Raw genomic sequence first — 15,370 nt, 5'->3', positions numbered from 1 at the left:
GCAGATAGTTGTTAGAGAACTAGTACTGAGCATGACCATATGAGAGATAATATGTATTTTTATCCGATTATCAATGATTATCTTGATGCTGTAGTTGTGTAACTGGTCTTTTGACCTGCGGTATCACAGTTGTTCACAGTAAGACTGCTGTAGCTTGACTACGTATAAACATTGACTTAATTATGAGTTTTTGTAGTGAATGTTGGTTTCAGTTGGTTGAGTTGTGGAAGCAAATATGCATGTTGATGGGATCTATCGACCTTGATAGAGAGTAGTTCTATAAGATTTGAGAAGCTGAGACCACAAGTCTATAGCCATAGCAGTGTAATTGACAGAAAAGAATTTTCATTTGGAATTACTATTGGACTTGAGTTAATCGAATCTATCATATGACTGATGATGAGGTTTGATGATTTATCCATAACTTGCCATCTAGTCAGGACTCACGATAGAGGGACTGTATTACACATTAACTACACCTAGAGGTTCTATTTTGGTTCTGCTGGATTGTCACTACATATTGCTAGATTTCACTAGTAGATTGTGAGAGCTCAATAGGATCGTTCTGGATCAGTGATCCTTGTCGAGTTAAAGTAAAACTATTCCAATCCACTGAAAGAGATTTTAGTGATACCTATGATAGACATCATGGTATGTCTCACTACCAGATAAAATTGAATTTATGGGGTCACACATTAAAGGGAGAAGACTCGGATTAGTTAAAATTGGACTTATGAAGCACCAATTTATATGGATTTAGAGAAATCCTATTGGATTCATGTTAACCTTGCTAGCACCTGGGTGAACTCAATTCCTCTTGTAGATTGGTTTGTTTGTATGATAAGCTTTAGTCAATTCCTATACTTGATTTGAAACTAATTAAATTTAATTAAATGGCTTTCAATGGTTGGATACTTAATTTATGGCTTAGATTAAATTAAAATTTTTTTTTTGATTTTATTCATTTTAATTTGATCAAAAACCCTTCAAGTGAGTTTACGTAACCATGTGGGCTGATTTGAGAGTATTTAAATAGGTCCCATATGATGGGATGCCTAGCATTGGGTGTGGGCGTGGGTCAAAGATGGGTGGCACCCCTTTTATCTGGTCCAAGAAGTTTTAAGTTAGGACTTCTAATATGATTAGGATGAGAGATCCTAATTTGATTAGAACATTCTTATGTTGTCTATTTAAAGGATGGTAGCTCTACCTCTCTTCATATGACACATCCCCTCATCCTTGTCGCCACCCTTACTGTGCCCAACACCTCACTTCCTCTTCCTCTCTTTAGCCCATGCCCTCTCTCTCTTTAGGCATCCTTTTGGATCTTAGAGAGAAGTGGGCGGCAATCTATTGCTTGGTGTCAAGTGTTGGTGTCTAGATTATTGGTTTTTTCTTCTTCCTCTTAAGCTTGTTGGGAGTTAGTTACATATCACTTCTTGTTAGTAGTTCTTCTTGATTAGTTAAGGGATCAAGAAAAGTTCTTGGCTTCTTCAAGAATTAAGAAAGAAAGATTAAAAAAGGGTTCAAGGGTTGATATCTATCCAGGCTTGGTTCAAGTCTATTAAGGCATTTGGTTCAAACAAGCAGGATTCAAAAAAAAATAATTCAGATCGGCCCTGGGGATACCCATAGAGGCAGGACAATTGTGCTGCTGATTCAGAACCTGCTCAACTCCAGATCTAGGAATTGAATTGGATTCAGTCCCTATTACAAGTTTGAAGCAAAGAAAAAGCGATTCAGATATGTGAATTGATCACACTTTTTTTATTCAAGCTAAAATTAATTTATGTTAATTTCAGTATATGAACTAGATCCATATGTGCTTTCATATGATGAATGCATACTTAGACTAAAATTATTTTAATTTAATTTTTTGCTGTATTTTGGATTTAAAAAAATTTTGAAATCCACATGCACTAGTATCTATAGAAAATCCAATAGTGGTATCAGAGCCATTTGTTCATATATATGAAAGTAGCATAAAAGTTTTAAAATTTATTTTTAAAATTCTGATTTTGGTTCATACATATGATGTATATTTTTATATTTAGATTTGAAAAGTATTTTAGTTCTGATTTTTATTCATATATGTGATATATGAAAGCATGCGTAGGTTAGAAATTAAATTTTTGTAATCTGAATTTTACATGCATGCGATATATGATGGCATGTTTAGATCTGAAATTAATTTTTAAAAAATTTGAAATTTTTCATATATATGATATATGATTGCATGCATGTTCTAAAAATATTTCGAGAATCAAAAATTTTTTATGCAATAAATTTAGATCTGAAAATTATTTTTATGATCTGAAATTAGTGTGTGTATGAATCGTTTGGCATTGGTAGTTTTGCATTAGGATTGCATCTTAGGTTATGATTAAATGATATTGTGTCGAAATCGATGTTGCTATTGATCAAGTCGAGTGAAATGTTGATTTGGGTTCGATCCATTGAGCTAGAGATTCTATAAGTGTGGTAAATCGAATCGATCAAACCCCATATATAGAATCGAGTCAATTTAAGAATCTATTTCGGTTTTATGGCTCAAACCCAATTTACCTAAGTTGACTAATTGAAACCAATAAGCCATTTAGTGTCAAGGCAAGTTTTGATCAGTGATTTTTAATTGGAAGGCTACTCACCTATATAATTTAGCCTACGATGAGTTAATGACGTACCCTCTCACCGATCTCACTTATCTAGCTAATTGGATGATTGGGTTCATTAGTTAAGATATTTTGATTTAGCTTATGCAAATTAGATCGGTCATATGATGACTGATTAGATGAGACCTGGTCTAAACCTCTCTAATCAATATTAAGCCTTTAAGGTCTTCCACCATTGTAGAAGTGTAGGCATGGTACTGACATTGACTATTCTCTGCTGGTTATAGTGGTTCAGTTGTATTGAGAACATGCAACCACTCTACTAGTAAGGAGTTGCTCCAGGATGAAGATAAGGTTGGGCCCAATATATGTTATCTGAGGGATTTAATGATAGCATCATACCTACTTATGAACAGTGGGTTTGGCTTAACTAAAGAGTATGGTAATATGTGTTATCTGAGCTTACATAACTTAGAGAACAAGTCACTACAATATACTTAGAGAAGCATCTGAGCAAAGAGTTATCTACGCATTGGTGTGCATGTCACCAATAACTGTTAGGTGAGGTGCACGGCATTGGTGGGACCGTAGCATCTACTGAAAATCTTATATGGTCGCGTTGGATTTTCGCTTTTTACTCAGGGAGTGTCGGAATTTGAAAAAATAATGGGAGTCTATTTGCATCTAGAAGTCTCTAGAGCAAATATAATTTTAAGTACAAATATCTAACTAGAATCTTTACTCTCGCAGATAAATAATGTCGGCCTCTAATCCACTAGCCCACATTCTTGAAACTAACCATCTGACTGGAATAAATTTTAAGGACTGGCTCAGAAACCCTAGGATAGTCCTGACATCTGAAAAGATTGGGTATGTACTCGATCAGGACGTCTGTTGCTCCTAGATTGATTTTGATGACTACAAAACAGTTTGAAGGGACACAAATATTTTTTATTTGAAAAAGACCTTATGCTCTACAGGGGCAAAATCATAATTTCATCAAAACTCTGATTTGATAGCATCATCGTGTAGAACAAATGATATGTAATCTATTGGTGAAAGTTTCATGGTTTTTGGACTTATATTTTTGGAGTTATGAAGGTTTGAAGTTCATGAGTCGACTCATGAGTCAACTCATGAAACTATGAGCTGATTGGCACGCAAAGATTAGCCATGGCACGCTGGTTTTCTGGCTTGGCACGACCTGTGAGTCGACTCATGAGTCGACCCACAAGGCATGAGTCGACTCATGAGTCGACTTCTGTTGTTTTGGGCCAAGAAAATCCAGAAACCAAATCTCTGGACTTTGCAACAGAGGTCGACTCATGAGTCGACCCCTGAGGCATGAGTCGACTCATATGACGGGATTTGCCTGTAACGGCTAGTTTTTGGCCAGATTTGGTTGCTTTTTAATGCTGCTTTTTGTGCTCTAACGGCTCTTTTTCTGCCTAGTTTGTTTTCCCTTGTCTCTTAAGGCTATAAAAGATTTCAAAAGGTGGAAAACAAAAAGGAGAGAGATCCAAATATCCAAGAGGCATTCAAGTGATTTGAAAAGAGAAAATCAAGAGCATTCAAGAGGGCATTCAAGTGCATTCAAGAGAAGGTTTTTCAAGCCAACTACTCAACATCATACAAGAGCTCATTTAAAAGCCTTCAAGAAGCCATCAATCAAGCTCACCAACTCCTCAAGCATTTACTTCATCTCTCATCCACTTTGAGGAAATCCAAGAGGGGCTTCTTCATTTGAGTAAAGCGTATTTATTGTTATATTCGCTCACTTAAGGAGCTATTCTTGTACTTATTTGTGCTCTAAACTGATTTTATCTTGTGAGTAATTGTTTTTGTTTTGGAGGGTTTCCAAAACAAGGAAAGGTTGATCCGAACCTGAAATCGGAGTGTATTGGGTCGGCTTGTACCCGGGAAACAAGTGGACTAGCTTGGGATAGCTAGTGTCGGAGTTTCCGACGGTTGTATTCGGGTTGAATACAAAGTATAGTGGATTGGAATTTCCAAGTAGGAGCTTGGAGGGTGGATGTAGGTGCAAGGTTGGCACCGAACCACTATAAATCATTGTGTTTGTGGCATGCTTTATTGTTTCTCTTTAATTCTCCATTATATCCTTGCATTCTTGTTTTAAGTAATTAATCTCAAACTAAAGTCTCTCTCCTCATTCATCAAGCTTTTGATATATAATTTTTACAAGTAATTAGTTAAGCCTAAAATTTTTAAAACCCAATTCACCCCCCCTCTTGGGTTGCATAGCTGGGCAACAAGTGGTATCAGAGTCCGGTGCTCTAGCCCTTCTTTGATCTAAAAATCAAAGAGCCAAAGATCTATGGCAACCCACGTCGGCACTTCTCTAGCCGAGGGGCAATCTACCAACCGACCTCCACTTTTCAATGGGTCTAATTACACCTATTGGAAAGCTCGGATGAAGATTTTCATACAAGCACTAGACTATGATATGTGGAGTATCATAGTGAACGGTCCACACACACCCACCAAGATAATAGATGGTGAGGAGTCAACCAAACCCGAAAGAGAATGGGATGAGGTTGATAAGAAATTGGCACAGTTAAATGCTAAAGCTATGAATGTTCTTTATTGTTCACTTGATGCAAATGAATTTAATCGCATTTCTACCTGTGCATCTGCTAAAGAAATATGGGATAGGTTAGAAGTAACCCATGAGGGAACAAATCAAGTAAAGGAGTCTAAAATAAACATGCTTGTACATAAATATGAGTTATTTAAAATAGAGCATGATGAGTCCATAACTGCTATGTTTACTCGCTTTACTGATATAATTAATGGTTTGAAGAGTCTTGGCAAATCTTATACTAACAGTGAGCTTGTAAGGAAGATTCTCAGGTCATTGCCAAGAACCTGGGAAGCCAAGGTGACTGCTATCCAAGAAGCAAAGGACTTGAACACTCTACCTCTAGAAGAGCTTCTTGGATCCTTGATGACTCACGAGCTTAGCATGAAGCAACATCAAGAGGATGAAGTCAAAAAGAAGAGAACCATTGCCCTCAAATCCACAGCCTCTCCTGATGAAGAAACTGACGACACAGAAGATGAAGAACAGGATGAAGAAATGGCACTCATCACCCGAAGATTCAAGAAGTTCCTAAGAAAGAGGAAACAGGGGATGAGAAAGAGACCTTTCACAAAAGGGGAACAAAGCAAAGAGAAAGAAAAAGATCAACCCCTTATATGCTATGAGTGCAAGAAGCCGGGGCATTTCAAATCCGAATGTCCACAATTGAAGAAAGGTCCCAAAAAGTTCAAAAAGAAGGCAATGATGGCCACATGGAGTGCGAGCGACGACTCAAGCTCCGATGAGGAGACCTCAACAGAACAAGCCAACCTGTGCCTTATGGCACACGATAATGAGGTAATTTCTGAAACCCCTAGTGAATTTACTTTTGAAGAATTGCATGAAGCCTTCAATGATTTAATTGATGAATTGAAGAAACTAGGAATGAAAAACAAAGAACTAAAATTGAAAAATCAGTCTTTAGTAAAACAAGCAGAAAATCTTTCAATTGAAAAATCTACTTTGCTTCAAGAGAACCAAAGCCTAAAGAATGATATTAATAAGCTGAAACCTATAGTAGATAAATTCACCTTAAGTTCAAACAAACTAAATATGATTCTTGAAAATCAAAAGGCCGTATATGATAAGGCCGGACTTGGCTATAACCCCTTAAAGAAACAAAAATTTCTGAAAAATATTTATGTAAATTATTCAAGTAACAAGCCTACCAATACTACTTGTTTTAAATGTGGTAGAATAGGACATAAATCTTACACTTGTGCAAACATAACTGTAAAGAAAATATGGGTTCCAAAAGGAACCATCTTGACTAACCAAAAAGGACCCAAGAAAGCTTGGGTACCTAAAACAAAAACTTGATATTTGTTTGCAGGTGTGTCTAGCATCCCATGGAGAAAACAGGAAATGGTATCTGGACAGTGGATGCTCGAGACACATGACTGGTGATGAATCACAATTCATCACGCTTGATGCTAAGGATGGAGGGATGGTCACCTTTGGAGATAATGGCAAAGGAAAGATCATCGGGATAGGTAACATTGGTATCACTCCCTCCAAATATATTGAAAATGTTTTGTTAGTTAAAGGTTTAAAGCATAACTTACTTAGCATTAGTCAATTTTGTAATAAAGGGTATAAAGTAGTTTTTGAATCATCTGTTTGTATTGTGACTAGTCCTATTAATGATGTCATCAAATTTATAGGACATAGACATGGCAATGTTTATATGGTAGATCTAAATGATTTAGCCAAATTAGACATGCAATGCCTAGTATCCTTAAATGCTAAAGTTAATGAGACTAGTTGGCTTTGGCATCGTAGACTTGCTCACATTAGCATGCATTCTCTTTCAAAATTAATTAAGAAAGAATTAGTTCATGGCTTGCCTAAACTGAATTTTGAAAAAGATAGGATTTGTGATGCATGTCAACTAGGTAAGCAAACTAGAGTTTCATTTAAATCCAAAAACATTGTTTCAACTTCTAGACCATTAGAGCTTTTGCATATGGATTTATTTGGACCAACTAGAACCACAAGTCTAGGAGGAAAACGATATGGTTTTGTAATAATAGATGATTATTCACGTTTTACTTGGGTTTTCTTTTTGGCACACAAAGATGAAACTTTTCATATTTTCACTAAATTTCATCGAAAAGTCACTAATGAAAAAGGATTTTTAATTCAAAATATTAGAAGTGACCATGAAACTGAATTTGAAAATCAAGACTTTGAAAAATTTTGTGATGAGAATGGAATCGGCCATAACTTCTCTGCTCCTAGAACACCCCAACAAAATTGGGTAGTTGAAAGGAAAAACAGAACCTTAGAAGAAATGGCCCGTACCATGCTTTGTGAAAGCAACCTTCCAAGATATTTTTGGGCGGAAGCTATTAACACAGCATGTTACATTTTAAATCGTGCTTTGATCAGACAATTTTTAAAGAAAACCCCCTATGAACTTTGGAAAGGAAGAAAACCAAATATTGCATATTTTCATGTTTTTGGCTGCCGATGTTTTGTATTAAATAATAGCAAGGAAAGACTTGGTAAATTTGATGCAAAATCAGATGAAGCAATCTTTCTGGGTTACTCCTCTACTAGTAAAGCTTTTAGAGTTTTTAATAAAAGAACTTTAGTAGTTGAGGAGTCCATTCATGTTGTCTTTGATGAATCTAACGATCTTCCTTCAAGGAAGAATGAGGGTGTTGATGATGCAGATCCATTAATAGAAGGTATGAAGGAGATCACTCTGAAAGATTCAGCCACTCCAGAGGACAAGGAATAAGAAGACAAACAAGATGAGATAGGTGAGAAAATTCAAGAACAACCTCAAGGTACAAATGACCTACCCAAGGAATGGAGGTATGTTCACAACCACCCTAAGGAGTTAATTATTGGTGATCCTATGCATGGTGTAAAAACTCGCTCTTCACTTAGAGATGTGTTTAATCATTGTGCTTTTGTATCTCATTTTGAACCTAAAACTATTGAAGAAGCTGAAAAAGATCATAATTGGATTAATGCAATGCAAGAGGAACTTAATCAATTGGAAAGAAATAATGTTTGGACTTTGGTTTCAAGACCTAAAAACTGTTCAATAATTGGCACAAAATGGGTCTTTAGAAACAAATTAGATGAGCATGGTAATGTAATTAGAAATAAAGCAAGATTGGTTGCTAAAGGATATAATCAAGAAGAAGGGATTGATTTTGATGAAACCTTTGCACCAGTAGCTAGATTAGAAGCCATTAGACTTCTACTTGCATATGCTTGCTTTATGAAATTCAAATTGTTTCAAATGGATGTTAAAAGTGCATTTTTAAATGGATTTATTGCTGAAGAAGTTTACGTAGAACAACCCCCTGGATTTGAAAATCATGCCTTTCCTAATCATGTTTTTAAATTAAATAAGGCTTTATATGGATTAAAACAAGCACCTAGAGCATGGTATGATAGACTAAGCAAATTTTTACTAAATAATGGTTTTTTCAAGAGGTAATGTAGATACAACCCTCTTTATCAAAAGAAATCAAAATGATATGTTATACAAATTTATGTTGATGACATAATTTTTGGGTCTACTAATGAATCTCTTTGTCAAGACTTTGCTAAGCTTATGCAGGGGGAGTTCGAGATGAGCATGATGGGAGAACTCACCTTCTTCCTCGGACTCCAAATCAAACAATCAAAAGAGGGAATCTCCATCGCCCAAAGCAAGTACACCAAGGAACTACTCAAAAGATTTGGAATGGAGAACTCCAAACCCATTGGCACACCAATGAGTCCCTCATGTAAGCTTGACAAGGATGATGAAGGTAAATGTGTAGACTTAAAATACTATAGAGGCATGATTGGATCATTATTGTATCTAACTGCAAGTAGGCTTGATATCATGTTTAGTGTTTGTTTATGTGCTAGATATCAATCTAATCCTAAAGAATCTCATTTGAATGCTGTTAAAAGAATCCTTAGATACTTAAATGGTACTCAAACTTTAGGGTTATGGTACTCTAAGGACTCACAAATTGATCTATTAGGATATTCTGATGCTGACTTTGCTGGATGTAAATTAGATAGAAAAAGCACAAGTGGAACTTGTCAATTTCTTGGAGTTAACCTAATCTCATGGTTTAGCAAGAAACAAAATTCGGTAGCACTGTCAACGGCTGAGGCCGAATACATTGCAGCCGGAAGTTGTTGTGCTCAAATCTTGTGGATTAAGCAACAACTCGAAGACTTTGGAATTAAACTTAATGAAACACCAATAAGATGTGACAACACAAGTGCCATAAATCTATCTAAAAATCCTATTCAACACTCAAGATCCAAACATATTGAAATAAGACATCACTTCATAAGAGAACATGTTCAAAACAAAAATATAATTCTTGAATATGTTTGCACCGAAAATCAATTAGCTGATATCTTTACAAAGGCCCTTAGTGAGGATAGATTCTGTGAAATTAGGAGAAATCTAGGAATTCTTGATCCATTTGCCTGAATTAATTTTTCAATTTCCAATGATTTATTGTCAAAATTTCTTAGAGCTTAATTTCCAACACCTTTCTTGGTCCCAAAAGCTTGAGTTTTTCATTCTAAAAACTTATCTTAGAGCTAAACTCCTTCTCCCCAAATTTCAAATTTTTCTGGAATTTATTCACATTTTTCCTGATTTTCTGAACTTCATGAGTCGACCCCCATGAGTTGACTCAATGGCAAACTTGTAAATCCCAGCAACTTCCAACGGGCTGAAAGTTTTATATTTGAGTTGCTGTTCGTGAGCCGACCCTCACGGTCGTCTTCCTCCTTCCGAAATCCATCCTCCCATCTTCCTTTTGCTCCATTTCCAAGGCTTAAGCTTGTGGAACTCCTCCCGCCTCCTCTCCACCGCAAATCGCTACTCGGGGAAAGGTTCTTTTGTGACCTCTTCCCTTGTTCTTCACGGTTGGAGCGTGCCCTAGCACTCCACCGTCCCTCTCAAATCCACTCATTCTCTCCTCCAAAACCTCAAATCACTCTCTTGTGATCCTTCCTCCACTCTCTCACTTGCTCCTCAAGTCTCCTCGCCTGGTATTGAAGAGGTTATGGCACCAAAAATGAAACTTCCCCAAAGGAGAAAGTCTGTCCGGGAACTTGAAGAAAGTGTCAGAAGGAAAAGGCAAGCGGCACAGTCCTCCTCTGCTCCCGTTCCAGCTTCAGTTCAAGGTCCTTCACAGTCTTCTCAAACCCCCAGTAAGAACCCTCTCTCAGATAGAAAAGTAGAAATCGGGAAAAACATTGACTTCCGGTTCTTTGAAAGTGAGGGATTTTCTTTAGCAAGTAAGATCAAAAATCAGGGATGGAGCTTTTACTGTTCACTCAAAGAAGTCACCTTTGTTGACCTTGTTAGGGAGTTTTATCAGAATCTTATTTATGGAAATGGGTCAGTAACTTCAACTGTGAAAGGGATTGATATCTGTCTGGATCTTGTCATTTTAGGGGAGATTTTACACTTACCTAGTGAAGGTTATGCATACATGGAACTCCCCGTGAAAGAAGAAGGTATAAGTGTTATACTTGGAGGAACCTACCAAGGGAATTTGAATAAACTAGAGGCCAAGATTTTACCTATAGAAATGAGAATCTTACATAAATGGTCACAAAACTTTTCTTCCCTAGGAGTGGTAGGCACGATCTTCTGTCAGGCAGGGACATATGCATTATGTTTCACATTATCACAGAAACCCCCCTAAACCTCCCAGCACTTATGATAGAGGCCATGAGAGAGACTCTGAACAGATCTAAGGCACATTTGCCTTATGGTATGGCCCTGACTAGAGTTTTCAGGAGGTTTGGAGTTAGTTGTGAGGGGGAGGCTCCCACCAAACTGTCTCATGTTGATACCTTCAACCTACACACCTTGCATCGAATGGGGTTCACAAAAAGTGGTGGTGGTTGGATCAGGGGAACTGAGGAAAGAACAGAAGAAAGAGCAGAAGAGAGAACAGAAGAAAGAGCTGAGGATACAGCAGGAGTCAGAGCTGAAGAAGAAGAAGGTCCATCATCTCCTGTTCATGACTTCAGGGCAGCTTCACCAGATATACAGTTCTTTCCGGATCCAGAGGCTGGCCCTTCTGAGTTTACCAGGATACCCACACCTGTGCATCAGCCAGAGAGCAGAGCACCTCCGCCAGAGTTCACACTGTCCGATTATCAGATTGAGCGGATTGCACAGCGTATGGTCTCTTTGATGTCGAGTCAGATGAGCAGTACTTCATTTGTACCAGGGGCTACTTCTACTGATCAGACTTTGACTCCCCACATCTCCACAGTATATCAGATGATGGCAGATCAGTCCATGAGGATTCAGCAGCTTGAGGACACTGTACTGAGACTGACTGGCAGAGTTCTCGAGTTACAGGGGCAGGTCTTCGATTTGGCACACCCTCAGCCTCAGGAGTCTACGATTGAGGTCACTGATCTCACTGCAGAGGCCGGCAGACTCAGAGGAGCTCTTGAGGGCGGTTATGAGTTACTGAGGAAGGAGATCAGAGGATCAAGTGAGCAAGCTACTACTCAGTTCACTGCACTTCTCCAGGCTGTCTCCAGGGCACTGACTGTACTTGACTCCATTATACTTACCCTTTCAGTTCAGTCCCTAGCTTCTCAGCGTTCTCAGCCACCCAGTTCCTCCCGTTCGCCTGCTCGTGCCAGTTCTTCCTCTCGTGCCAGAGGCAGACGGGGTCGAGGATGCATCTCAGATCCAGATCCATCTGCTCCTTATCACATTTCTGATGATTCTGATCATTGATCATTTCTAGATCCTAGGTCTTAGTGTTTAGTCCTCTCTAGGATCTGTATTTTTGGGGTCATGTATTGACATGAGCTAGTTGACTTTGTATGATACTTTTTATGTTACAATCTATGTACTGAAACAATTATGGCTTTACCTTTGGAATGATGATTATCTTACTTTGGTTATATATTCTCTTTTGTGAAATATTGTCTTCTCTTTATGGTATTATCATTTTATGATTGCTGTTAATAGTTGCTTCATTAAGGGGGAGCAAACCCTACAAGAGGAGAAATTAAAGAATGCTTCAGAAAAAGGACTTAACCTTGTTTGATGATGTCAAAAAGGGGGAGAAATTAAACACAAAGAAATCCATCAAAAGCAAACACTACAAATTATGAGAAATTAATACATTGACAATTTTAAGTACAAATGCTAAATATACTGCAAATAAGTACCTTTTAAAATTACTCATACTCTGATTTGCTGTAAACCATTGAATATGCTTTGATAGGCTTTCAAATTCTAAACCCACTCTGATATATTGAATACATTGCTCTAATACTTTGACAATTTTTTTTTACTACTCCGATACATTACTCAATTTTACTCTGATACATTGAAAAACTGTTTTTATTACTCTGATACTTTGCAAAATTTTTTTCTGATACTTTGTAAAATTGTTTTCCCTACACTGATACATTGCAGGATTTTCATTTCTCTTGCTCTGATACATCTTAAACTTAAATGATCTAATACTCTTTCCAAATCAACTATTAAATATGCTTTGGCACACATGACTAGTTTTGAGAATTGAGAAATTTTTTTTTTCTTGCTCTGATAATAAAATCAAATTTTCTGCTCTAACACGAAAACAATAATCCAATGAGCATATCTTCCAATCTTTAAGCAAATGGACAAACCATTTATGCATACAACCATTTGTATCACATGCCAAAAGAATCATACTCTTTTCAAGCATATGCACCTAAAATACAATCTGTTGAAATTCATGATTCAGAAAAATGCTTTTGTTCAAATGTTTTGTCATCATCAAAAAGGGGGAGATTGTTGCTCCTAGATTGATTTTGATGACTACAAAACAGTTTGAAGGGATACAAATATTTTTTATTTGAAAAAGACCTTATGCTCTACAGGGGCAAAATCGTAATTTCATCAAAACTCTGATTTGATAGCATCATCGTGTAGAACAAATGATATGTAATCTATTGGTGAAAGTTTCATGGTTTTTGGACTTATATTTTTGGAGTTATGAAGGTTTGAAGTTCATGAGTCGACTCATGAGTCAACTCATGAAACTATGAGCTGATTGGCACGCAAAGATTAGCCATGGCACGCTGGTTTTCTGGCTTGGCACGACCTGTGAGTCGACTCATGAGTCGACCCACAAGGCATGAGTCGACTCATGAGTCGACTTCTGTTGTTTTGGGCCAAGAAAATCCAGAAACCAAATCTCTGGACTTTGCAACAGAGGTCGACTCATGAGTCGACCCCTGAGTTGGTCAATATGCTAGTCACTGCTGAGAAAATCTTGAAGGGTTCAAGGCACTCTATTCTGGAGAACCTAAAGAAAAAGGATGAAACATTTTGTGAAGGCCTACTCATAATAGAATCTAATCTAATAGTTTCTTCTACTTGTAGTTGGATATTGGACTCTGTTCGAGTACATACATATATACTTCAATGTAGGGTTTAATAGAAAGTACGAGGTTGAGGTAAGGTGACATGATCCTTTGGATCGGCAATAGAGCAAAAGTTGTTGTAAAAGTCGTTGGAACCTATCCTCTTCGATTACCATCAGGCTTTAGATTAGATTTAAAAGACTGATATTTTGTTCCTGTAGCTAGCTGAAATGTGATTTTGATTTCTGTACAAGCACGGGATAGATTTATTTTTTTATTTAATAAAGATTATTATTCTATTTATTTATGAAATAAATTGGTTGCATCTGGTCTTTTAATTGACAGTCTTTATCACTTGCATATTGATGCTAGTGTGAACTTAAACGAGTAAATAGTGAGTGCCGTAAGTCAAAAAAGATCCAGAGAAGTTTAACCATAAGTACTTATGGCACCATAGGTTTGGCTATATTGGAAAGGACAGGATAAATATATTGGAAAAGGATGGGATCCTTGACTTGGTTAAATCTGAGTCAATTCTAGCTTGTGAATCATACCTTCGAGGAAAAATGGCTAGGTTATTCTTTGTGGGACAAGAAGAAAGGGCCACTAAGTTACTAGCTCTGGTACACACCGACGTGTGTAGCCCATTTGATGTGCTGACCAGAGATGGTTATAGCTACTTCATTATCTTTACTGATGATCTGTCATGGTATGGATATGTGTTTCTCATGAAACACAAATCTAAAGCTTTTGAAAGGTAGAAAAGCAAACAGATAAACCTATCAAAGTCCTTCAATCTGATCGAGGAGGGGAATAATACCTAAGTGCTGAATTTCTGGGATACCTTAAGAAGAACGACATAGTTTCTCAATGGACTCTTCCCGGCATGCCTTAACTCAACGGAGTATCTGAAAGGAGAAATAGGATCCTATTAGATATGATCCGATGCATGATGAGTTTCAAGAATTTACCTTTATTTCTTTAGAGACACACCTTGCTGTGATGCATATTTTAAATAGGATTTTTTTAAATCCGTTTCTACCACACTATATGAGATATGACACGGTAAGAAGTCGAGTCTGAGTTACTTTAAGACTTGGGGATGTCCAGTTTATATCAAAAGATAGAAAGCTGACAAGTTAGAGGATAGATCTGTTGTAGCTTGATTTATAGGGTATCCCAAAGAATCTATAGGGTACTATTTTTACTTTCCACATGACCATAATATGATTGTGAGTCGCAATGCCATGTTTCTAAAAAAATAGTTTGTCCAAGACAGTAGTAGGAGGAGGTTAGTTGAGCTCGACGAGAATGTCTTTGAAGAGCAATGAGCTATAGATCTTCAGAAATCCATTCATGATGAGCCAGTAGTTAATGTTTCACTTTCACCTTGTAGATCAGGTAGAATCTTCCATCCTCCTGAAAGATATATGGGTATGCTAAAAGAGGATGTAGAGGAAGCGTTCCTTATGAGAGATGGGGGTCATGGTGATAATTCTAGTACTTTTAATAAGGCGATGTCTGACATCGATTTTGAAAAATAGTTAGATGCAATGAAGTTAGGAATTGACTTAATGCATTCGAACCAGATATGGACCTTAGTGGATCCACTTGAGGAAATTGTTCCTATTAGGTGTAAATGAATTTGCAAAAGAAAAATAGGTGCTGATGGTAACATAGAGACCTATAAGGCAAGGCTGGTGGCGAAGGGTTATAATTAATGTGAAGGCATTGACTATCATGACAGTTTTTCATCTATAGCCATTGCTGAAATCCATCTACA

The 15,370-nt window shown here is 37.2% G+C and overlaps 1 protein-coding gene across 13 annotated transcripts in view; it reads left to right on the top strand.

The window, feature by feature from the left end:
* LOC105034911 (uncharacterized) overlaps positions 1 to 15,370 on the top strand; it is a 167,883-nt gene that overhangs the window by 131,641 nt on the left and 20,872 nt on the right. For 9 of the 13 annotated variants that reach the window (XR_012137381.1, XR_012137380.1, XM_073249766.1 and 6 more), the window contains one exon: positions 8,775 to 8,987. The exons of 3 other annotated variants lie outside the window; for them this stretch is intronic. Coding sequence is in view for 8 of the 10 variants with exons in the window: in XM_073249766.1 (XP_073105867.1) it covers positions 8,775 to 8,987 (213 nt within the window). In the remaining 2 variants the exon portion in view is untranslated. Of the gene's footprint in view, positions 1 to 6,544; positions 6,634 to 8,774; positions 8,988 to 15,370 lie in introns of those variants that run through there. One more of the 13 variants, XM_073249774.1, reaches the window with a different exon arrangement.

The sequence above is a fragment of the Elaeis guineensis genome, chromosome 16 (assembly GCF_000442705.2).
Source record: "Elaeis guineensis isolate ETL-2024a chromosome 16, EG11, whole genome shotgun sequence".
In the NCBI taxonomy this organism is placed as follows: domain Eukaryota; kingdom Viridiplantae; phylum Streptophyta; class Magnoliopsida; order Arecales; family Arecaceae; genus Elaeis; species Elaeis guineensis.
Note: the sequence above shows the minus strand (reverse complement) of the source record. Positions and strands in the feature narration are given on the sequence as shown.